Source organism: Amborella trichopoda, chromosome 12, assembly GCF_054954075.1.
Source record: "Amborella trichopoda isolate Santa Cruz 75 chromosome 12, AtrichopodaSantaCruz75HAP2 v2.0, whole genome shotgun sequence".
NCBI classification, from domain to species: domain Eukaryota; kingdom Viridiplantae; phylum Streptophyta; class Magnoliopsida; order Amborellales; family Amborellaceae; genus Amborella; species Amborella trichopoda.
The window spans coordinates 42843133-42867021 of record NC_142347.1 but is presented as its reverse complement, the minus strand read 5'-3'; the positions used below and the strand labels follow the sequence as shown (position 1 = coordinate 42867021).

The window sequence follows — 23889 nt, the reverse complement described above, 5'->3', positions numbered from 1 at the left end:
ATATTTCCTTTTTTGGGGCACCAACTTCAAACTTTAACTCGGCAAGTTTCATCCCCAATTTAATAGAATTTGGCCTAAATTTCAAGGTAGGCTGTTCTGTATTCTTCTAATTAACTAAAGGAGTATAATGCTGAGTTTGAAGTTCAAAGTTTCAGCTCCTCCTCTTCTCCATACCACAAAACAAATCCAAAAATTTACTCCCGATTGCGTTTCCACACACATTTTGGTCTTTGGTCGAGCAAAATAATTCGCCTTTTTCGAAGTGGGATTATAACCAGTACTTCCAATTGTCATCTCACTCACAAAATTTCCGTGTTATGCATTCCGGTTACACCTACTTGGTTTCCAAAGGGCGATGAAAACAACTACGAATGAGGCCAACAGCACCAGAGCATGTTTTGGGGTGGTTTGCAAATAAGCATCCTGATTGCAATAACAATATTAAATCTACAATTTACAGCACTCACAAAAATGAATGAACACAATGGAAATTTAATTACTATAAGAGGACAGGATTTCCACACCAGGTTCCTTATTTTGAACAGGAAAACAAATGCACAATTTTCCTAGCCATCTCGTCTAGTTGTTGAAAACGCAGATAACAAACATGGAAACTGTAAAGCTCTTTATAAAAGGCTTGAACCGTCAATCTTTTAGAATGATTGTTTAAATAGGTTAGACATGTAATAGCAGTTTCCTCACTATGAGATGTGCTATTAAGTTCAAAATTTGTTGTCAACTATGAAAGTGGAAATCCTTCTAGCATGAAATAATCAAAGAAAAAGCTTCATCAAAGATAAAAACTAAGCCACTAAACATGGAGATCTAGAATCAAAATTTTATGGTGGTTGTCAATGAGGCAGGTGAACTTTGATCATAAGAAACAAATAATACCAAAGAAAGGGCTAGATCAAAATATTTTATTCCACATCTCAACTAAGGGTAAGTAAAGATTGCTCATGTAAGCATTGATGAGGATGAACTTGGAGGCAAAGCATTGATGAGGATGAAATTGGAGGCACATTTTGAATATCTAGAAGGGTGGAGATGCATTGCTAATGAAAGAAGACTAGGTGTAATCCCATAGTTGGTCAATTAAGGAAGGGTGCAGTTTGCATAGAACCTAGGCTCTAAACAATCAAATTAGAGCCTTCCTTCAAATAGTGTCAAGAAATTTGGTTTCAATGTTGGAAATCATTGTGATAGCCTTAAAATATATTTTCATCTTTATTTATGAAGTTTAAAGCTTCAAAAGTAGTGTAAATCGACAAATCTATGAAAACTTGAAAATCTTGAAAATGGACAGTCCAAAAATGCGTTACAGAATACAGTATTTCCAAATCTTGAAATTCATTTTTTTCTCATGTCCATACTTCTTGATGTCGAGATGATCAATTTGAAGATATTTGGGTATCAAAACAACATCTTCTAGTGAAATTTTTGTAGTAGGCTCCAATTTGATTGCTTAAAGCCTTGGCTCTATATAAACTTTTCCCATTAAGTAATGACACATCTCTAATGAATAGATGCTTTGGCACATATTTAAAGTAAGGAAAATGTTTTGATAGGGCTACACAACCTTATCAAAATAAGTAAAGCCTCAACTCAAAACTCACGTAAAATTGTACTTCTGGCATCGAAAAACCTTCAAATCGGTCATTTCAACCTTGAGCATTATGGTTATGAAGAAATTTAGGATTTCAGGCCCTAAATAAAAAGTATGATATAACACATTATCTTGACTGTCGATTTTCAAAGGTTCACGGATTTGCAATATCATTACCAGTTTTTTAACTACAAATTTTCTAATCGGTAGTGGAAATTGAGTTTAGAACCATTGTAAAGATTTCCCATATGCCCAAAATGTTTTCCGGTTGAGGTTTCGAGATAAGGCCTCACCTTTTTTTTCATAAGACTTAGGCCTTATAGAAATTGAATCATTTTTAAGTAATTATTCTCTTTTTCCACTTTCCTTTTTCACATGTGCAGACATGGAAGACAGTAAGTAGGTTACAATTTGGTGAGAGACTTTTCTTGAGTGGGGATTTGCTCATTATTGATGTGGGCTTCGTTGACGTTGGATTTTTATAGTGAAAACATGGTGTGGATTTGCTCAGTATTGATGTGGGAATTGCGCCTTAAACGCCACGTTGACGTTGGATTTTTATAATGAAATCATGGTGTGGTAGTTAAAGTAGTTAGACCTTAAAATCATCTATCACTAAATGTGCCCTGCAACATTTGTGATCCCTTTGGGTGTAGCGCGGGTTTAGAAACCCTGTATTGAGATTTGGATCGGATCGGCAATCAATTCTCATAGTCAAGAAGTATTAAAAATAAAAAAATTAAATGGAATATTTATGAAATATTCTTTGACAGAACAAGGCTATTATACGAGTATCACAGCCGATTTCGGATCTCATAAGGGAATAAACCTCAGAACACAGCTAGTCCGATCCCAATCGACCCGATTTGGGTCGAAAGTATTTTCTTGGACCCGACCGTTAGAGCAATTCTCTATCTCTCTCTATCTGAGACAAAGATCCTCTTGAGGGAATTCTCCAACTGAAAGAGAAATTAAGTTCTTAAAAAAAGAAAAATATTAGATTCATTTCAATTGAGTAAAGTACTCATCATGCATTTTTTAAACATTTATAGCATTATTGTAGTGCAGTCTCTAGAGTGAAGAGTTGTAGTTTGTAAAGTCTACAATATATTTATTGGCATTGACCATTCCAAAACGCAGACAAGCTTCACCTTTGTTTTTATGCCGACTTGAAACAAAACTAACCTGTCGATAAGTGGGGTTGGTAATAAATTGACACAGGAACCATACTTTTGGCCATTAAATTTTGATTTGTTAGGTGGTTCGTTAGAGTAACCACCTTCTTTTGCTAAATAAATGTATATTATGTACATCCTATGTGTAGCTTGACCCAACTAAACGGCGGGTTTGATCGCTAATTTGGTTTGATCCAAAACAAAAACTTTATTTAATTGAAAATTAATAATCTAAATTGGCGTTTTGACAGGTTGGACCATTTATTTTTTACTTTTTAAACCTACTAAATAAAGTTCAAAAAAAAATTCTAATTTTTTTTTATATTTTTAAAATGTTATTCATTCTTATTGTTCTCATATTCTTTTTGAGGAAAATTATAATACCCTCAATTTCAACTATCAACACATCTTTACCCTCAATACTTTTTCTGTTATACCCTAAACCTCAACACAAATTTTTCTTGTATTTACCCCAGTCAAATAGTAAAAATATTTTGAGACCAAAATATCTTTTTTTTCTCTCTCTTTTCTCCTTTTCAACATACTTTTTTATATTTTCCTGTCAAACTCTATCTCTAGTTACCAAAAACAACTCTCTCACACCCATTCTCTCTTTTTTTCTCTCTCCTCCTATTTCTCTCTATATCTCTCTTTCTCTTTCTACCCTCTCTCACTGTTTCACTCTCTACCCTCCCTCATTCTTTTTCTCTCTACCACTCACATATTAATGTGGTCCGGCACAAAAAACATGCCGGACCGAAGAGAGAAAGAATGCGAGAGGTTAGAGAAAGGAAGAGAGATAGAGAGAGTGAGGGAGGGTGGAGAGAGAAAGAGAGAGGATAGGTAGAGGTAGAGAGAGAAAGTAAGTAAGAGAAAGTGAAAGTAAGTAAGAGAAAGTTTGTGTCTAAAAGGACAGAGATAAAAAATGAGAAGAGAGGGAAAAAATGTATTGGTTTCAAAATGCTTTGACTATTTGAATATGAATATTTAATTAGGATAAATACAATAAAAAATAGCGTTGGAGTTTAGGATATAATAGAAAAAGTATTAAGGGTAGGATGGGTAGAAAATTGAAACTGGAGATATTTATAATTTTTTCATTTTTACCCATCTCGACATTTTATTATAAATATAATTTTAATATAAAAATTTCTTAAGATAGCTTGAGAATCTAGTTTTGTCTCTAATTATAAATTTTTAAACTCTAAAAATAATTCAAATCAAGTAGATCTATAACACATGAAAATGGACAGTCCATATAATGTGTTGCAAGATGCACTATTTTACGAACTCAAAATCTTTGTTTCTTTTCATATTCATGCATCTCAATGTGGAGATGATTAATTAGAAGGTTTCCCAATATCAAAAAAACTTTTTATGATAGATTTTTTAGGTGCACCTTTAATTCTACATTTTAAGGTTGAAACCTTATATAAACTTTTTCATTTCTTAAATTCTGGTCCAACCAATTCAACCAACGGTTTTGATTACACGAGGCCGACTGTTAGCAGTATCTCCAAAAAGAGAAGACCTAAAATCGCGTAGAAAGTGCTCCTGCAGGAACTGAACTGAGTGTACTTATTAACCATGTCAAAGATCTAGTTACAAAAAATTTCCCAATCTAAAACTTTTGAGCTTATTTTAAAATCACCATACGAGTATCTTGAAAATAAAAGTGACTGCAAGCTACAAAACACATAGATCTCACAGTCTACAGATTGGATGACCTTTGATTAATTTTACGATTTTATTTTTCTAATCACAAACATAATGTCTTTAAAATTTCTCTTTCTTATTTTATTTATTGAGAAGGTTAAATCCCTCAAAATTGGGTCTTAAAAATACCTATAGAAATGGTTTTATCCAAAGCGGTGAATGGAGGATTTATGCTATGAAACAAATAATCTGTTCATCAACCAAAAGTAGTGTTATCAAGGAGGACGAATGAGCAAGCATTTCGTTCCGAATCGATACAAACAACTAATTAAATGAATCTCATCGTTTTTAAAAAGAACGATTCACACTTTCATGAAAGTACCCAAATATGTTTAAACGTTAAAATAACTAAAATTGGAAGAAATGAAAACTTGGAATCTAATTATAAAATTTGTAAATTGTTAAACTATGAGAAATTTTGAGGTTGAACAGAGTACAAGCAAAAAGATAAAAGTGCAATGATGGGAACTGAGACTTTTTTTTATTACCCTTTGTTGCGGTAAACTCCTCACTAAAACAAATCCAGTACTTCGAAACCAACTTACACCTTCAAATTGACTTCAAAGATTTTAAACATGCAACAAATGTATATGGTGTAATAAATTTGGAAAAAATGAAATGAATAAATAGAAAAATGATGTATACTTTGCCCCTGAGGGAGCATAGTTTACTTCTACTCCCTCGGTTAAATGACCTACTTGAGAGGATTTTTTTCAATTTGAAAATTTGATAACTACCTCATAATCACTAAATGATTATTCTCAAAAAGAAAATTTGAATTTGAGTTTTTCAACACTTAGATCGACCTTCTATAAATTAGACGATTTCTATTCAATCTTGAGACATTATTTTTTTTCAAGTGCTTAGAGGGTGCAATTAGGAAAGTTTCGTATTACGTTAATCTATGTGTTAAAGAGGTTATATCCCCAAAATTTGAGGTCCTAAAACTAATCCTAGGTGGGGTTTTTACCCGAGGGAGGAAATGGACAATGAGAGTAGAATATCTTTTGACAAATAGGAAATAAAAAAAACACAACACAAACAATAACCCAATCACCACCAAATACAAATATGTATAGTTCACCCTAATCGGGTTACATCTATGGGCAACCAACAAATTTCACTATCAATGGAAAAAATTACAAGTTTTTTTGGTTTATAGAGATTACCTTATAATAGCAAAAAGAAATTCAAATTCATTTTTCCATATCACAAAAATATCATCAATCAACTTCTTTTTTGGCTATCTTCGACCAACTCTTTCGCAGCAAAGAAAATATTAATATATCTGGCCCAATACAAGGGCATAAAAAAAGATTAGGGTGCAAAGCAAACCCCAAATCTCTTTCTTCCTCCAAACTTCTCTTCACTCTTTTGTACTCATAAAGGTGATTTCCCATTTCACCAAAAATTCCATTAATATTGACAAAAGCACCACACTGACCCAATAATCTTCACCTCGATACAATAGTATACTCTTACCTTGCCAATTGTATATGTTTAATCTTTTGCTCTTGAATCTAGAGAATTTAACTATCGGCTTAAGCTCTCTAACCAAATGACCTCCATGAACATGCCTTGCACAACTTTCTTCGTGCTTATTATTTTTGTGTAAACTCTACCTTCTACACTCTCATCCTTGAGTTCTTAAGGTCACCTTACCTTTACACATGCTTTAGATTGATCATTTTCAACACACCTAGAAGTACAATTGATGCTTGATCTCTGATCATCGAGATCATTAGCGTAAGTTGTTCTCATAAAGCCTTATTTATGTTCATAGACTTGGCCATACTTGTTCGTACTTTTCAAATTTTGAAGTACCCATTTCACTCTATTCCAAATATTTTCTTTCTAGGTTAAACACAAGCAGATCAAGAAAACAACAAACAAGTATAATAACAAATCTTACACTAACCATGACAATAATCAAAATTAACATTAGAGTTGTATTCAACATGCTAATTTTTATCGAGGAGGATTAAGATCAGAAGCCCCATGTCCCCATACATGTGTAATTCATATGTACATAGAGAGACATAGAAAGTTTTTTTTATAAAAATCTCATTCATATAGTTATAAATCTCTGGGATCAACTACTACTCATGTAATTGAGAGATTGGATTTGATTTTTTTTTCTAGCTTGGGAACATATAGGATCAAAAGAAATAAGTACAACTAATCTTAAATGGCCTTTAGAGAAGAAATGATTTCAAGAAGGATGAGTCAAAAATAAATGAAATACAAAAAAAAAAAAAAAAAAAGCCCCAAGCCATCAGATTTGAAATATAATTTTCCATCCCAAAAATAAATGCACTTGAGGAAAAAAACGTTAACATGAAATATAATTTCATTACAATGTGGTAAACACAATCCTCATTTGGATGGCCCAACAACTATGCCAAGGTGGTTATTTAGAAATACAATGATAAAATGTGTTCTTAGTTTTCAGAATTGGGGGTGGTTGGGTCACAGAAAAAGTCATTGGTAAATAGTAAGCATGCAACCTAACCTATTTTTCACTCCCAAATGGATGCAGGCTAAACAAAGCCTTAAAGTTTAGTAACAGCACCTTGGAACTCTTGGTAAAACATAAGGCTCCGTTTGGATAGATTAGTTGTTAGGGAATAGCATTATTTTTTTCCTTTGTCTAAAAAGATATGGTTAGAAATAGTGAGAAAAGACACAGGGACTTATGGCCTCACTGAGTGAATGACTGTTAATAAAGCAGAATGGCAGACCAGGATTCGTATAGCCGATCCCAATTAATTGAGCAAAGGCTTTGACTAAGATAAAAATGAAGATTTAAGATGAAAATGAAGATTGGTGGTGCTTGATCTAATCCATTATTCACAAGTGAGCCCATAGCCCTAAAATGCATGCTATATCTGTAATATGAAAAATGTTGATATATTTTCCAATAGCTCCCTTAGTAGATATATTAGGCCCTCAAAACAATGTCACACAATAATCCATATTTAACGGATGGTGGGTAGTAGCAATACCCTTGGGAATATTTGTCACTGAAACATGGCTAGTTACAACTATCTGTAGTTGAGGACTGACCCATATACAATTGCATAGGGTTTTGTATGGTATACTTGCCTAAGCATAAAGTATGGAATTATATAATTTGGACCTGCATATTTATGGTTTTTGGCATGTATGGTACACCATTGCCGATATTTACGTTTATGTTTAACGTTTTTGATTGAAATGTTAATGGAGTTCTTGATATCAACTAGAATTCGCTTTTATTAAATGATATATAGTGTCATGTCTATTTTTTTGAGCTGGAGGCGTTTATTTTGTGTGACATATGTACCTCTCTCTATATAGCATAGGTATAGAACCCATCACCCAAACTTTCTTGACCCTTTCTTTATCTGTAATTGCTTTTTGGTCAACTAGGCTGCCATTATCCAAGAGAATAAAAAACAGATCAGACTTATTCAAATATAGTTTAAGTCAAGCAGGTATATTATCACTAGCATTAAATGCTATTAAAGATAAAATATGCCTTCTTCTTTGTGAGGCTAAACGAACTTAGGGGCTAATTTTACAACGTTTTTCAAGCAAGCGGGGCTAAAAATGGTGGTAGGCAAGGTTTAAAAAAAAAAACAGATTGGTGACCCACATTGCTTATCTGGAAAACTAGTCCGGTTCGGTGGGTCAATGGTCCAAATTCGATGATTCATTCTACTGAACCGGCCAATAAAATTTTGAAGAAAATTTAAAAATAAAGTCGGGCCGATTCTGGCTGGTGCTCTAACAGAACTGGTTGGTTTGGTTTTATCATAGAACTTACCAGAACCCCCTAGTTTATGGATGGAACCGACCGATTTCCAATATTTTACAAGAACTAGGACAGCATGATTGGTTTCCAATCTAAATCGGCTGATTCTGATCCAAATCACCGTCTTTTTAAACCATGATCATGGGCAAAGACATTGCGGAGTACTCGTGTTATAAAGAAACAGAATTGAAAGTGTCCTTAAGTCCATCTAAACTGGGTTTTAGACATTTCTACTCAATTTGATGCACGCCTACAACTCTTAAGAATTATTTATCATTAAAATGCAAAATAAGACTATTTAAATCATTGAATTTTAATTGAGAAAGCTATCTAAATGATTGAATTTGAATACTACTCTGAGCAACTAATCATGAAATTTGAATAATAATTTTATCCACGACCCTATCCTCAACAGGTAAAGATGGGCCTTCTCTAAGTTATTAAAAAACTCTTACTCAATATTCAATGAGTACAGAAGGCCCTAGGAACTATACCCATGCAAAGTTGAGAGAGAGAGAGAGAGAGTTAAACATTTGGAAGAGAGAGAGATTTGGAAGGTCAATCTCCTGTTATGGTATTTAGACATGTTTGTTTTGGAAGACTAGAAATGAATCCATACATGTTCAAGAATATTCACTAAATTACACCACAAAGGACAGGCCATTTGATTGAACATTTGAAGATGCTTATTTTAAGAAGTTAGAGGTCATGCATGGAGACATTAACCTCTTTTGGATGGATGTGATTTTCTTTATCTCCATTATTTTGTATGAATTGACCAACTATCTATCTACAATGAAGTTTCTTGGTATCTATCTCCTGATCATTTTGTTTCTTTCAATTTGGGGTATGCCTTAGAGGATACGAATGCCATTTTAAGTCTTGCAACATTTTATAATGATGGCAAAGGAATAGATAATATTTGCCAAGAGTTGCATGCATATCTGTTTCTATATCTATATGTGCCTGTTGGTTGAATGTCCCTTTCTTCCCCCTCATTATTTCAAGGGTAGAAGAGAGTTTTTTTTTTTTGGGGAGTTTCACCCACGGTATGTTCCTCTCTATCCCTTGTTGCAATTGCTGGTAATCTCCCTCTCTGGTAATTGCTAGCAGTAAACTATCTCTCACTCTCTCCATGTTTGTCCAAGTCTTTAGTACTGGCAATGAAGTAGTCTCTCTCTCAATTCCTTTCCTTGTAGTAGTCTTTCTTGTGCTTATTATTACTATGAACTATAATTAATCTGGACATCGAACTGGTTAGGGATCTACGTTAACCAATTTCTGTTTGATTATAAATAAGAGCATTTTAAAACTATGAAATATATTTTAAAAAATAAAATTCCCCAACTTGGTTCAGCTTGTTTAATTTGTCAAAATTAAATAATTGAATCTGTAAAAACAAGTTAAATATTATTTTTTTAGGCAAAATTACAAAAACCTGCCTAGTCAACTTTGTTTACAACCCCTCCCACCCAACTTTTTTATTGTAATGTTTACCCCGAAATAAACTTCTACAGCAAATATTCCTCAAAGTAAAAAAGTCATAGTTTTTTCGACCAAAATGCCCACCCCTTGGTCTTTGAATGTTGTCAGTGCGGCACTTGTAAATGCGGTCCAACAGATTGTTGCTAAGGTCCGGTATATATGATGCCTTGGTCTGAAACTTGTAAATGCAGTCCACCAGATTGTTCTTCTGGTCCGACAGCTATGTCGGCTCGACACTATGATGCCTCAGTCCGGCATAAGTTGCATGCGGTCCGGCAGATTGTTGTTGCGGTCTGACATGTAATGTGTGGTATGGGTTCCAGTCCGACAATAATATGTGCTAGACCGTCTTTGGTAATTGACAGTCTACAGAAATGTGGTACCTTCATGTACAAGCAAGCATCTTTTTTTCTTCCAAACTATGACTTTTTGATTCGGGGGTCTATGTTATATCAATTAGTTTTAAGATAAAAATTGCGAAAAAAATTAATTACAGGGAGGTCGTAAAGAAAGTTAATTAAGGGGTTTTTGTACTTGTCCCTGATTTTTATTGAATTTTTACCTAGCACAATTTTTGTTGTTGACCAAATGCCACTATGAACACACCACAATCGTGGAAATCTCTTTCTCTACCCCAAAGTATTGTCTGTACCAAAGCTGTAATGAACTCACACACAGTCTCTCTAATTAAGTGTTGTCCAGATCTTTGGCGTACTTGTATGAGTAGTTCTGTTCACCTAGTTTTCTTCACCTGATTGCTACCAAAATATCAACTTTAGAGGTCAAACTCACTGTAAAAAACTAAGACACATTAAATTCTCATTTTCTCAATGATTTATTCATTCTTTAACCCCAGGAAAAAAAGGAGAGAAACTTGATTTCTCTAACCACCAAACCTGTAAAATCGTAAACGAAAGAGCAAAAAAATAACTACCCACCTTAATTTCCCACTCACCATCATCACACACACACACACTCTCTCTCTCATCAGTTTCCACTCACCCACATGACTCTCTCTCTCTATTGTGCTTCTGTAGTTTCATTATCAACTTCACTTTCTCACATCTACACCAGTTTTTCGTCCTTCTCTCTCTTCTTTTGTCTTTACCATATTTGTGGAATCCAACAGGCAGAGATTATCAAACTACCCACACAGGACCACCATTTTTTTACAGACTGTTCCTGTGGCATTTATGGCCCCTGTTTTTCCCTGCTTCCAAAACCTGCCCTTATTCCGCTTTCTTAAATGGCCCCCTCTCCTAGAAACCTTCTTTTGGGCCCATTCTCTCTCTGTCTCTACTGCTTTTTAATTTCCATGTTTACCCGGTTTTTTAATAGGGAAAAAAGACCCTCTCTATCTGCCAAAACCTGCAAGCTGTTGTTGTAATATGTCACCATTTGACCTCGAGCCCCCTTTCTCTCTCTATAATTGCCCATCCCAACTCATTCTTTCCATGAATTCTCTCTCTACTATTGTCTCGGGGTGCAATGAATAGAGCGATGCCTTCAGTTCCCCCATTCTCTCTCTCCTTTTCATTTGTTTTCTGCTCCTTATTCTTGTTTAGCAATGGAGTTTGGGGTGATGAGAGAGAAAAAGATCGGATAATTAATCTTCCAGGACAGCCCAAAGTAAGTTTCGAGCAGTTTTCGGGTTATGTTACTGTGAATCAGACGCATGGGAGAGCGTTGTTTTATTGGTTAACTGAGGCCACCTCCAATGCGAATGAGAAGCCTCTGGTCCTTTGGCTCAATGGAGGTCAGCTCCTCTCTCTCTCTCGTGTTTGAAAACCATTATTCGAGCTTAGCTCTCTCTCTCTAAATTCATGTGGGAAAACCATTATTCGAGCTCAGTTCTCTCTCTTAAATCATATTTGAAAACCATTATTCGAGCACAGCTCAGCTCTCTCTCTCTCTCTCTCTCTTAAATCATGTTTGAAAACCATTATTCGAGCACAGCTCAGCTCTCGCTCTCTCTCTTGAGCTGTAGAGTGTCAGTTCCTCTTGTCCTATTGCTCTCAGTTCCTCTACTCCTATTGCTTCTCTCTCCCTCTGCTTGCATATTACAGTTTAAAAATGAGGTTAGGAAGATGTGGCATCGAGAGTTTACAGGAGAGCACATAGATGATGCCTTTTTTTTCCTGCACCATCATTTTTCTTCGCCAGCTTCCTGTAGGAATTTGGGAATATCATACTCTCTCTCTTAAAAAACGAAATTCTCTCTTTTTAAAAAAAAAAATGAGATTTTTCCATCCATATCTTTTTGGGCAACCCTTTCTTTAACTTGAATCAAATCGCTCTTCCTAACCAGTTCTATTCTAATTCTAAATTTTGCTAACAATTTGTTTATAAATGTTTTGGATTTGAAGGCAAGGAGTATTTTAGCTAAAAAAAATTTTTATTTTTTTTGTATTTTTAATGTTAAGTTTTTCACTAAATTCCTAGTTTAGGGTAAGTGGGTAGACCTCATTATGAGCATATTTCATTTTTCTAATTTTTGCAAACAACTATGCACTTGTTGGTCTATATAAAGAGCGTGTGTACTATGCTCATGCGGGAGCATAATGTACATCTACTCCCGTAGTCAAGAAACCTACATGGAAGGATTTTTCAATCTGGAATTTTCCGAACCCCTTAAGAATCACTAGATTGTTATTCTCAAAAGGCAAAAATTGAATTTTGAGCTTCCTAACACTTAGATCTCACCCAATAAAAATTGGACGATCTCTATTCAATCTTCAGACATTGTTCTTCTCAAGTGCATAGATGATCCAATCAGAAAAAAAAAAAATTTTCTTGAAGTTAATCTAAAGATTGAAAAGATTAAGTCCCCAAAATTTAAGGTCCTAGAATTAATCTTAGATGGGGTTCTACCCGAGGGACTAAATGGATAGTATACTCTCGAGGGAGTATAATATCTTTTGGACTACGTGGAAGTGTTTTTAGGAGCCATTTTCTAAATTTGGAGGGACCAAGTTATGGGTACACCTAAATGACTCACAGATTCTTCTTCCATGGGCATAAGTGGTCTACCTGAATTAATATTAACTGCAAATTCATGTATATATCCAATATTTATGTCATGATTTACTTTCAAAAATATGGGAAGGGATTAGATGTGCTTTTTGCATAAAACAAGTAAGCATGATTATGACTAATGAATTATGTGATCCCTTTTGCCCTTTCCATGAAGTCTTCACTTCGAAATTAAACCACATTTGTACGTTGAATGTACCAAGTGAAAAGCTGAAAAACATAAAAGCAAAAAACAGACTGAAACCCTAGAAAGTGGGTCGAATTCATATGTTCACTCATGGACTGGCTGAACAACTTACCCTTCCCAAGAAAATAAGTTAGAAGTTGAGGTTCAGTCTCTTGTGTTCTTGGTGGTTACGGCAGACGTCACCATTGCACTACAAAGTCCTGACCTAAACCCTTTTTTTAAAAAAAATAAAAAATAAATTCCACCTCCCTCTCCACATAACAAAGGGGGTAGACCTGGCCTCTATTTAATGGGCTTTAATCTATGATATCTGTTGTTAACATGACCAGACCGCTCCAAACCAACCGGATCAATGAGTGCATTGGTCTATATGATTTAAAGCAAAAATTAAGTTTAGTTGAAAATCAATTAAAATTATTGTTTGGATGTTTTTAGCAATATGTCTAGCATATAGTTTGAATGTTTTTAGTAATATGACTAGCCAGCTTTGACTAATCATATTTAATTTTTCTTTTTAACATCTTGCCCAAATAGCTCAACTGACATCAATCTGAGTCCAAGACCCTAATTAAATTTAATTTTTTGTTTCTTAAATCCTGCCCAACTATTTCAACCGACATCGAGTCCAATGATTACGAATATCCTGTTAGTGTTAACATATGGATATGTATGTGTATTATACTGATACATATTAGTATGGATATGCATATGTATACTCTTGATAAGATTATGGTTATAGATAAATGTCATACTGATACACATCAATATGAATATGCATTTGTATGGATACATATCCATATCCATACATTAACAGTTAGCCATAGTCTGAATAACAGTGTGAATATTCTTACATGAAAACCAACAGTTTTTTTTTATAATTCAATCTAGAAGACAAACCTCTACCCATTTTTTCAAATAATTTAGGAGTTAGTTTTTTTGAGGTGTTAGTGGGTCGATGTCAACAAAAATGAATAATTTAAAAATTAGTTTTTTTAAGATGTTAGTGAGTCCGTATCAGTGAAAATAAAAACCACAACATAATGACTAAATATAGAGTGCTACCACCAACATCCAATACCTTTTTCGAAAAACCAACAACCACAATATAATGACTAGGTATGGGGTGCTACCACTAGCACCCAATACCTTTCCCGAGGAACTAACGGGTACTTGGGTACATATCTTGAAAGTAGAGGGGCAAAAGCTCTTTTAGCACTGTTGAGGACTACAAGGTCATTCCATATCAATGAAAAGGTTCTAAAAAGGAGAAAGGTGAGAGAAAAGGCAAAGGACCTTTCAAGGGAATTAAAAATAAGTTTGACTTGTAATAATAAGGTGAAAGAAAGAGTTAGGGTTTGTGCAGGGCCTGTCTAGCATGCCTATGGACCCCTCCTTAATGGGGCAAAGACGAAAAAGCATATCTGTCAAAAAAAAATTGGAATTTTCAGCCACTTTTGTCTGTTCTGGATTGTTAAAAGAGAAAAAAACAATAGTTAAATGCACAAATATTCCATAGAAACAAGATAAATGATAAGATACTTTGGTTATTATTCTTATTGCCACACAGGGAATGAACCCCTGTCACTAAAAGTTACACACAAAGTTTGGGAAGGAGACCACACATTCAGGAATGAGAGAAGTCCGGTAAAAAGTTGAAAACTACCCATCTTCACGTTTCTTCATCATTGCACATAAGAGAGAGAGAGTCTTTACAAAAATACCAAAATGACCAAATAGAAACTTTGCAAGAAAAGTCCTTTTTTTTTTTTTTTTTTGAGTCATTAACTTGAGAGATGAAATTAATGAACATGCTTAGGTAGCTAACTCATGTTATGACCTTAGAAGATTACTAATTAATGGCATTTTTGTTTCACGTACCATTTTTAAAGATATTCAATTTTTTTAACTCTTTATTTAGTTCTTAAAGCTTATCAGTGTTTTCCAAAATTTGTATAGGAAAATATTTTAATTATATACTCTACTTGGTTAGTGTTTAATTAACCTTAACTTTAATTTTATGAAAATGTATACAATGAGGCTATTTACCTTTGTTTCAAGGTGGTCACAATTAATCTTGACTATTGGATGTAAAATCGGGTGGTTGTATTTATTTCATTGATCAAGTTCAAAGGTTAAAAGAAAATATCTCGAATTTTGTGACGCACCAAAGCTATTAGATTTCATATCGAATTGTCATAAATATCTATGACCTCCTTGTACCTATAGTAAATGGTCTCATTGTATATACTATGTAATTTTATTTGTAGAATATCTGACATTGGTTTCGTGATATTATAGAGTTCCAAGACAAGAGGTTTTAGGTAATTAACCTTTGGGTGTGGTTATCATAAAGGTTGCAACCTTAAACAATCCATTTAAGGCGTACCTTCAAATTTATCATAACATATAATTTTGATGTAAAATATTCTTAAGATTATCTCAAAATCTATTTTCAAATCTAATGATAAAATTTTGAATTCCAAAAATTATTAAAATAAAGTAGTTCTATAAACATATGAAAATCTTGAAATGTGTTGTAAGATGCACCATTTCTGGGACTCAATTTTTTTTCTTTTTTTCTTTTTTTCTTATTTCATAGTCATACATCTTGATGTCGAGATGATCAATTAGAGGGTTTTTCAACATTAAAACAACTTTTACCGATGGGTTTTTGAGGTGCATCAATAGTTCTACATTTTAAGGTTGCAACCTTATATAAACTTTTCCCTTAACCTATTGCATACTTTCCATTTAATAAATTTTAAAAAATTATAGAGAAAAAATGACACAAAGCTTGAAAAAGGTGTTTTAGATAAGTTATGCATGGATTCCTCGAAAAAATAAAAAAGGAAGTATTTGTAATGGTTTGGGAATTATTTGCAGGCCCAGGGTGTTCATCCATAGCATTTGGAGCTTCGGAGGAGATTGGACCCTTCCGGGTTAATAAGACGGGACACAGCCTATATTTGAATAAGTTTTCTTGGAATAAAGGTATTCATATTCTTACTTTCTTAAACTACGAGCATAGATTTTATTTAGGCCAACATGTTATCCATATATTATTGCTCGGAAAATGAAGAATCCAGTATAAAAATAATAGTGGCTATTGCACCATAAGATATATGTTTAGATAGAAAAGTATTCATTATTTTGTCGTTGTGCGACCCCGACATCTACACCGTCTAATTGTATTGATGGGTAGTGATCATTCTCTTGATCCCTGTATTTAGAAGTAGAAACAAAATCTACACCGTCCAAATTAAATAAAAGTTGCGTGAAATAGAGCGCATACCATATTTGGCATCAAGGGCCTACATAAAAAGTGGGTCCATACTTGATAACTGAAAGAGCCATCAGTTGTTGGCCACAAAAAAGTATTTACTCCGGCCAAGGTACTCGACCCTTAGAAACCAGGCCGAGTTTGAGTGGACTCGACTGAGTTTTATACACTCCAAGAATATGTTACAAAATAAAGAAACATAAATTTGTAAAATTAGTTAAAATTTAGTGAAAGTGAAATGAGGCAATACAAATGACTAGAAGACTAAATGATCTTAAAAAAATGTATAAAAAATGATTATCAAAAAATTTCAAGAAAATTAAAAAACAAAAAAAAAAAAGTTCCCAAGTTATCTTAAAAAACATCCAAATTATCTAAATACGCTGCTCTAAATAATGTAATGGCATTTACATATTTTTGGTGATGTTTGAATTTTTTAATATTTTTTAGGGTTTCTTTGCTCCCCAGCAATTGGGGCACCCCCCCACTTGGCTTGTCTACCGGACGAGGTTAAGTTACTCTACCGATTATAATATCTATGTTTTGTAGTACAATTGTTTTTAGTGAGGGCATTTTTTATAATTAAGAGGGATAGGATAGATATTTTTATACTAAAATAGCGACATTTATTAGTAGTTAAGAAGGTATCATTACTCTATATAGGTGATGTCATATAATGTCATGCTCTATTATAAGTAAGAAACGTTTTTTTTTTAATCAAGAATTTCAACTTTATTTCTGTTTAATTACTTAAAATATATCTAAACAAAAAAGTTACTACATGGTATAATATAGGTATTGAGTATCCAAAAATATTGAGTACATCAAGTAAATAGTCATATGTACGAGTACCTGAACGTAACCCTTATTCAAATTATTATCCTCTTACTTCTTATTTGTAGCAAAGAAAATCTAATAGTTTACTCTTTATCTTATTGCAGATGCCAATCTTCTATTTCTTGAATCCCCAGCTGGAGTAGGTTTTTCTTATACAAACACCACCTCTGATCTTAAGGACTCGGGGGATGAACGAACTGGTAGGATAAGATACCTATGTTCTTTTTAAACCCAAATGGGACTTTCATTTATTTTTTATATTCTTTTTTATATTTTTCATTTGCCAAATTAATTTATATAGTGAATAATATAATAGCAGTTGTAACTTTTTGTGCTTTTCTTCTAAACAATTTGTATAAATATTCCATTCTTTGCATGTATTGACACAGCTCAGGATGCCTTGGTTTTTCTCATTAAATGGCTGGCAAGGTTTCCAGAGTATAGATATAGAGAATTTTACATTTGTGGAGAGAGTTATGCAGGTATGTTGTTTATTTATTATTATTTCGGAAATTTTCTTTTTTATACAGCTATGTGTGAATTCTTTTTTTTCATTTTTATAATTTTTCGTTTGCTTTCTCTAACTCTTTTTACAGGGCATTACATTCCTCAGCTGGCAAAGAAAATAGAAGAGTATAACAAGATAACAACAAAACCTTACCTCATCCACCTCAAAGGCATCCTTGTATGTCTCTTTCTCCTTTTTGTCACAGCACACACATTCACATTTACTAATTTGCCATGCATTTACTAAAAGAAAAATTTTCGATAAAGTTGCAACTTTAAATTGTAGAATTAAGGTGTACCTTTAAATTGTAGAATTAAGGTGTACCTCAAAATTCCATCGAAAAATGATATTTTGAGGTTGGAAAACCCTCTATTTGATCATATCTATATCTCGATATCGAGATGTATGAATATAGAATATATATATATATATATATATATAGGGAAAGCTTTCTATATTCTCCCTACAACATAGAAGTTCTATGTTCCCCTTATCCAACCGTCCATTTTTTAATGGAGAGCTAATATTGCCTCAATCACAATGTCACATCTCTACATTGTTTTATTTTTAATATTTTTTCTATAAATTTTTTTGACACCAAATTTTGGACGTCCATTCCTATATTAAACTTGTACTGACGAAAAATATAAAAAAATGTTTTCAATAAAATAAAATGACCAAAATACCCCTGGAAATTTCTAGGTGTATTTTGGTCATTATTTTTTATCGAAAAATTATTGCTAGTATTTTTTTATAGGTGCGCCCCAATGAGAATATGGCACGTACCAAATTTTATATTAAAAAAAATTGCATTAAAAGACTACAAATAAATTATTTTGAGACATCAGATCTAAGATCAAACGATGAGTGGCTCTCTTGATAAAAAATGGATGGCTGGATGGTAGGGGCCATTTTTGGAATTAAAAATTTTTTAATTAGGTATGAAAATAAATTTTTAGATAATGCTAAGAATTTTTAATAACAAAATTACATGTTATGATAAAATTTTAAAGTGCACCATAATTGCATTGTTTAAGGCTGCATCCTTATAGAACCCGCACCCATATGTATATATATATAATTTTATTTTTATTTTAATTATTATTTTTTAATCCAAAAATAGTGCATCATGCAACAAGGTATCCAACCGTTCCTTTTCAAGATTTTCATGAGTTTAAAGATCTACTTGATTCGGACAATTTTTTTAATTTAAAATTTTATAATTAAATATGAAAACAGATTCTTAAGTCCTAAAAACTTCTTGCACAAAATGTGTTATGATAAAATTTGAAGGTGCGCCTTACATTGATTGTTGCGTGCTTCGGTGTTAATAATATTGTACCATACACCATTGGTACATGTTAATGGTGGATGTTATACATCATAGGAAACTCCCCCAAGTACAAGTTTACTTTCCCTATGTTTAAAGCTCGGAAATGACCAAAATGCCCCTCATTCGAGAAACTCAAACTTTGGAAATGCAGGTCGGAAATGGCGTGATGGATAACTACTACGACAACTTAGGGACAGTGAACTATTGGTGGAGCCATGCCTTGATCTCAGACACCACATATGAAGCTGTACTTTCCTCCTGCAACTTCTCAGAGCCAGAATACTCAGCTAACTGCAATGGTCTTTTCGATTATATAAGTAACCACGAGTTCGGAAAAATCGACCAGTACAGCATCTATACACCACCATGTTCATCTAACGCCACTGCGCTGTGGTTCAAGAATACATTGCTGAGGCGTAGGATCGCAGGCTACGATCCATGTACAGAGAACTATGCAGAGAGATTCTACAATAGTCCTGATGTGCAAAGGGCCCTACATGCAAATACGACCCGAATACCGTATAAGTGGACAGGATGCAGGTGAAATGCACACATAACATCGCTACCTCGATTTCGACTGTTAACGTATCAAAAACAAAAAAATTACATATGACTAAAAAGATTTTATCCTTAACCAATAAGCCAAGGCCCCATGTCCTACTAACTTTGATTCTCTTTCTTTTTATAATTACTTCTTCTCCTTCTTTTTCTTCTTCTTCTTGATCTACAAGGGTAGTTTTTCCAATTTTCTAGTATGCTTGTTTACATAAGAGGAGGGTAAGTCACAAGGGGTGTGATTTGCACAAGGCAGAGGCTCTATATAATCAAAGTAAGGCGCACCTTCAAATAGCGTTGAAATACATTGTTTCAGTACTAGAAATCTTTGTGATGGCTTGAAATTTTATTTTCATATCTAATAATAAAATTTAAAGTTTCAAAGATAGTGTAGATCGAGCAGATCTATGCCCACTTGCAAATCTTGAAATTTGATGGTCTAGAAAATACAATGCATGATGCACTATTTTCAAGAATTGAAATCTATTTTTTCTCATTTCCATACACATCTTGAGGTCGAGATGATCTATTTGAAGATTTTGGAGAATCAAAACAACCTTTTCTAGTGAATTGTTGAGGTGCGCCTTAATGTGATTATTTAGGATATCACCCTTGTATAAACTTTTTCCAAATCACAAATGGTACTTTTTTGTCATTATAAAATTTGAGGTTTTTTAGATGGCACTAAGAAAAATAATTCACTCGGCAAGCCTTCGCTTTCAAGGAAAAGCAGTGGTTTCCATTTCTACTACTAACATCACTCCACTAATACCTTCAAAACAGCTAGCTCCTAATCTACTTGAAAAAAAACGGGTAGGGGTATGTCTTCCCCATTGAATTACCCCAAAAAAAATTAAAAAAAATTGTTTCATGTGGGCTGGACCGCATTTCTACAATATGTGATCCACAGGTATAAAGCATCCATCTTTAAGATGGATGCAAATAGGTGGTCCATCTAAAAACAAGTGTAACAAACGGTCCAAATATTTTCTTATTATAATTATTATTTCTAATTTTCAAGTTCTTTTCTTTTTCATATTCATGATCTCCATGTTAAAGATTATATATTCATTAAAATTTAGGACCAATTATATTTGTTGTCAAGCCTGCATTTCTACAATATGTGGGCTGGCCGCATAGAAACTGTGTTCAAAAATTAGAAAAGAACGCACCGAAAACTCTTTTAAAAGAGAATTCATGGAATCTTTAAATTATATTTTTACTTAGTTGGAGATTGCTTATTTCCTCACAAATCATAAACTACTCTTGAACTATGCAAAACTAATTCCAGGCTTTCTTCGCTTCTCCTATTGTATAAAACTTATATACTTATCTTTATCTAACTATGCATTTTGATTTAGATATAGTTGAGATGGCCCCAATCACAATTCACACTTTTATACTATTTTATTTTTAAAATTTTCTATAAATATTTTGACACCAAATTTTGGGCGTCCACTCCTCTATTAAATCCACACTTGTAAAATATATAAAATAGATAATTATTTCAATAAAATAAAATAACCAAAATGCCCATGAAAGATTTAGGGGTATTTTGGTTATTGTATTTTATCGAAATTATCTTTTCAATATTTGTTTTAGGTGCTCCTCATTGAGATGATGGCACGAATCAAATTTCATATGCATATAATTTATAAAAACAAGAAAAATTAAATACTCTCAGACATCGAATTTAGATCAAACGGCCAGTGTGTCACTTGAAATAAATTGGATGGTTGGATCGGGGAGGGAGTACATCTTTCCCTAATGTAAAAGCTTCCAAATATTGAAACTGTGAAATTGGAATACTAATAGTGTGTTTTATAATAAAATAATATTTTGGGGCATGAAATTGCAGTGATTTGCTGAATAAGAATTGGCAGGACTCCGATTTCTCCATGTTGCCCACCTACAGGGAGCTCATCAAGGCTGGCCTCAGAATTTGGGTTTTCAGGTGAGTCATGTCCAATGATATCAAAATAGAGGAAAACTCCCTCCAATTTTTTGTGGCAGTCGAGGCCAATGTCATCAGAATCAGATTGGCCACCGAATCGATTAAGGACAGTCGAGGCCAATGTCGTCAGAATCAGATTGGCCACCTAATCGATTAAGGGATGGTCCAGTAAAAACTGGCCCAGTCATTTATTACATTGCTTGGGCACGATTATAAAAAAATTAAAGAGATACAGAAATGATAGTATAAAACTACAAAATATAGTATATTTGCCCAAACTTGTGTAGTTGGTCCAATTGATGGAAAACATGTGGTAGGACCACCTAAAACCGGCTTAAAACTATTTTCGACCAAGCGTAAATTTTGCTTCAGACCGTACTAGCCAAGACAACGTGTTGAACTTACTTGTCCATTCCAATTTTGGTGGCATTGCTAGAGGTTATTCTTATATTTGTCACGTTTGAGAAATATAATACACTAATTTTGGTCAAAATTTGAAACTATGATTTAAATTTGGTCTTTGTTTGAATAACTTCATATTTTTCTATTTATTTTTATTCGAGGATACCTTATTGAGCTTACTAGTTGGATAGCTTCAGAAAATGGCTTTTCTTAGAGCTTTATTAAATGACATTTTTTTCCCCCAAGGTTCGGCCCTTTCTTCCCCTTCTATATTTGACCTTAGGGTTGGTATGTTGACCATAACCATAATTTCAAGCATAGTTATCAAAACCAAATCTATTCTAAAGCTAAAATCGAGTTTGGTCGAAAAGTAATCAAGACTTAATTTTTAGAGATTTCGATTATTAAAGTGGCCTTTTTATCGGTTAGACTGATTAAATAAAGTTGATAACTTTTTTAGTACTATATTTCATATTTTAAAATTGTTATTTATATTTTTCTTTAAATCTTTTCCAGCCAGTAGAATTGGCACTCAAACTGAAGACTGGACCCTCACCAATTCAATGTCCAATCCAAATCCAATCCTGATAACACTAATCTAAGCAGAACAAACTAGGAGTTGGAGAAGGAATGTTCGTAGCATGCCACTTAGTCACACAACTAAATCCTACGATAAAAACATTCCAGAAGAGAAACACTAAAAAGTGTCAAAAACATTTTGTGCTTACTCCAGCACTTAACCCATAAAACCATGGACTTGTGTCTCTTTCTAATAATTTACATGTCTGCGACAGTGGTGATGTAGATGCTGTAGTTCCAGTAACCGCCACGAGGTTTTCCCTCAGCCATCTGAACCTTCCAGTGAAGATCCCATGGTATCCTTGGTACTCTAAAGGCCAGGTTTGCTCCTTTTCTTTTTCCTTCTTCATTTTCGTGTAAATACATCATATGAAATCAACTTCATGAATTTAGAGTTCAGATTCAACAACTTTAGGAACATTGATCATGGACCCAACTGAAATCGACTCAAATTGGTGAGAGCAAATTACAAACTGTTGTGGTTTTCTCGAGTCATTTGACAAAAGGAAGTCTTCACTCATTATTTTTACAACCTTGCTCACCAAGAGTTTGTTAGGCTAGGTACATGGGTTTGGAAAGTGCCAGGCTTGAGCTGCACTAAGCCAGGCCCAGGTGCAGTCCGATCGCCAGGGCCTGGCATAGACTCTCTATATGTGATCAAGCCAGGCTGGCTATTAACTGCTCAGTCAGGACCCAGCTTATGACCTACATATGCTAGCTCAGGCCCGCACACAGCCAGGCAGGGCCGAGATACCGGGCCCATTGCCTCCTGCACACTAGGAGGTAGAGACCGGTATAACAACATCACCTCTGCTCCCTGTTACGTAGTTTCCATAAAATTTCTGCTTTATACATTTTTATTAACTAGTTCTATAGTAGATGAGTTTCAAATCCTATAACTGAAACAAAAAAGCCCTAATATCACTGTCCCAAGTTGACTTAAAATATGACTGAAGTAAAAAGCCCCAATATCACAATGCATTTAAAGCAAGTTTAATGCACATTAATTTCCTCATAACAAAAAAAAAGAAGTCAAATATAGACCACATTTTCATTTTTATAGGTTGGAGGCCGGTCAGAGGTCTACCATGGCCTTACCTTTGCAACGGTAAGAGGGGCAGGGCATGAAGTACCAGTGCTTCAACCGACGAGAGCCTTGACACTATTTCGGTCATTTTTGGCCGGAAAACCGCTTCCTACTTCTTAAATCACCTGATAATTGAGATCAACAAGCTCATGCCTACAAGAAACAGATGCCCTCCATCCAACTTCATTGTAAACTTCAAAATTGCAACTGTATGTTATCATTTCTTGGAAAGGAGAATATGTATGTGTTAATCACAGAACAAATTGTATTACTGAAAAAGAATCAAAGTTACAATTAGACTGTGTTAACCTTTCTAATGGCTTAGTTTGCCAAATAAGTAAAAATGCATTGTCTAG

The 23889-nt window shown here is 33.9% G+C and overlaps 1 protein-coding gene across 1 annotated transcript; it reads left to right on the top strand.

The window, feature by feature from the left end:
* The first annotated feature begins 10734 nt into the window (after positions 1-10734).
* Positions 10735-23886, top strand: LOC18435270 (serine carboxypeptidase 24). The gene is made up of 9 exons (XM_006845317.4): positions 10735-11534; positions 15882-15989; positions 17220-17315; positions 17505-17597; positions 17712-17800; positions 19108-19496; positions 21370-21465; positions 22662-22767; positions 23510-23886. Exons 1-9 carry the CDS (start codon positions 11267-11269, stop codon positions 23651-23653), a joined length of 1389 nt encoding a protein of 462 aa, XP_006845380.3. The 5' UTR covers positions 10735-11266; the 3' UTR covers positions 23654-23886.
* Positions 23887-23889: the final 3 nt, after the last annotated feature.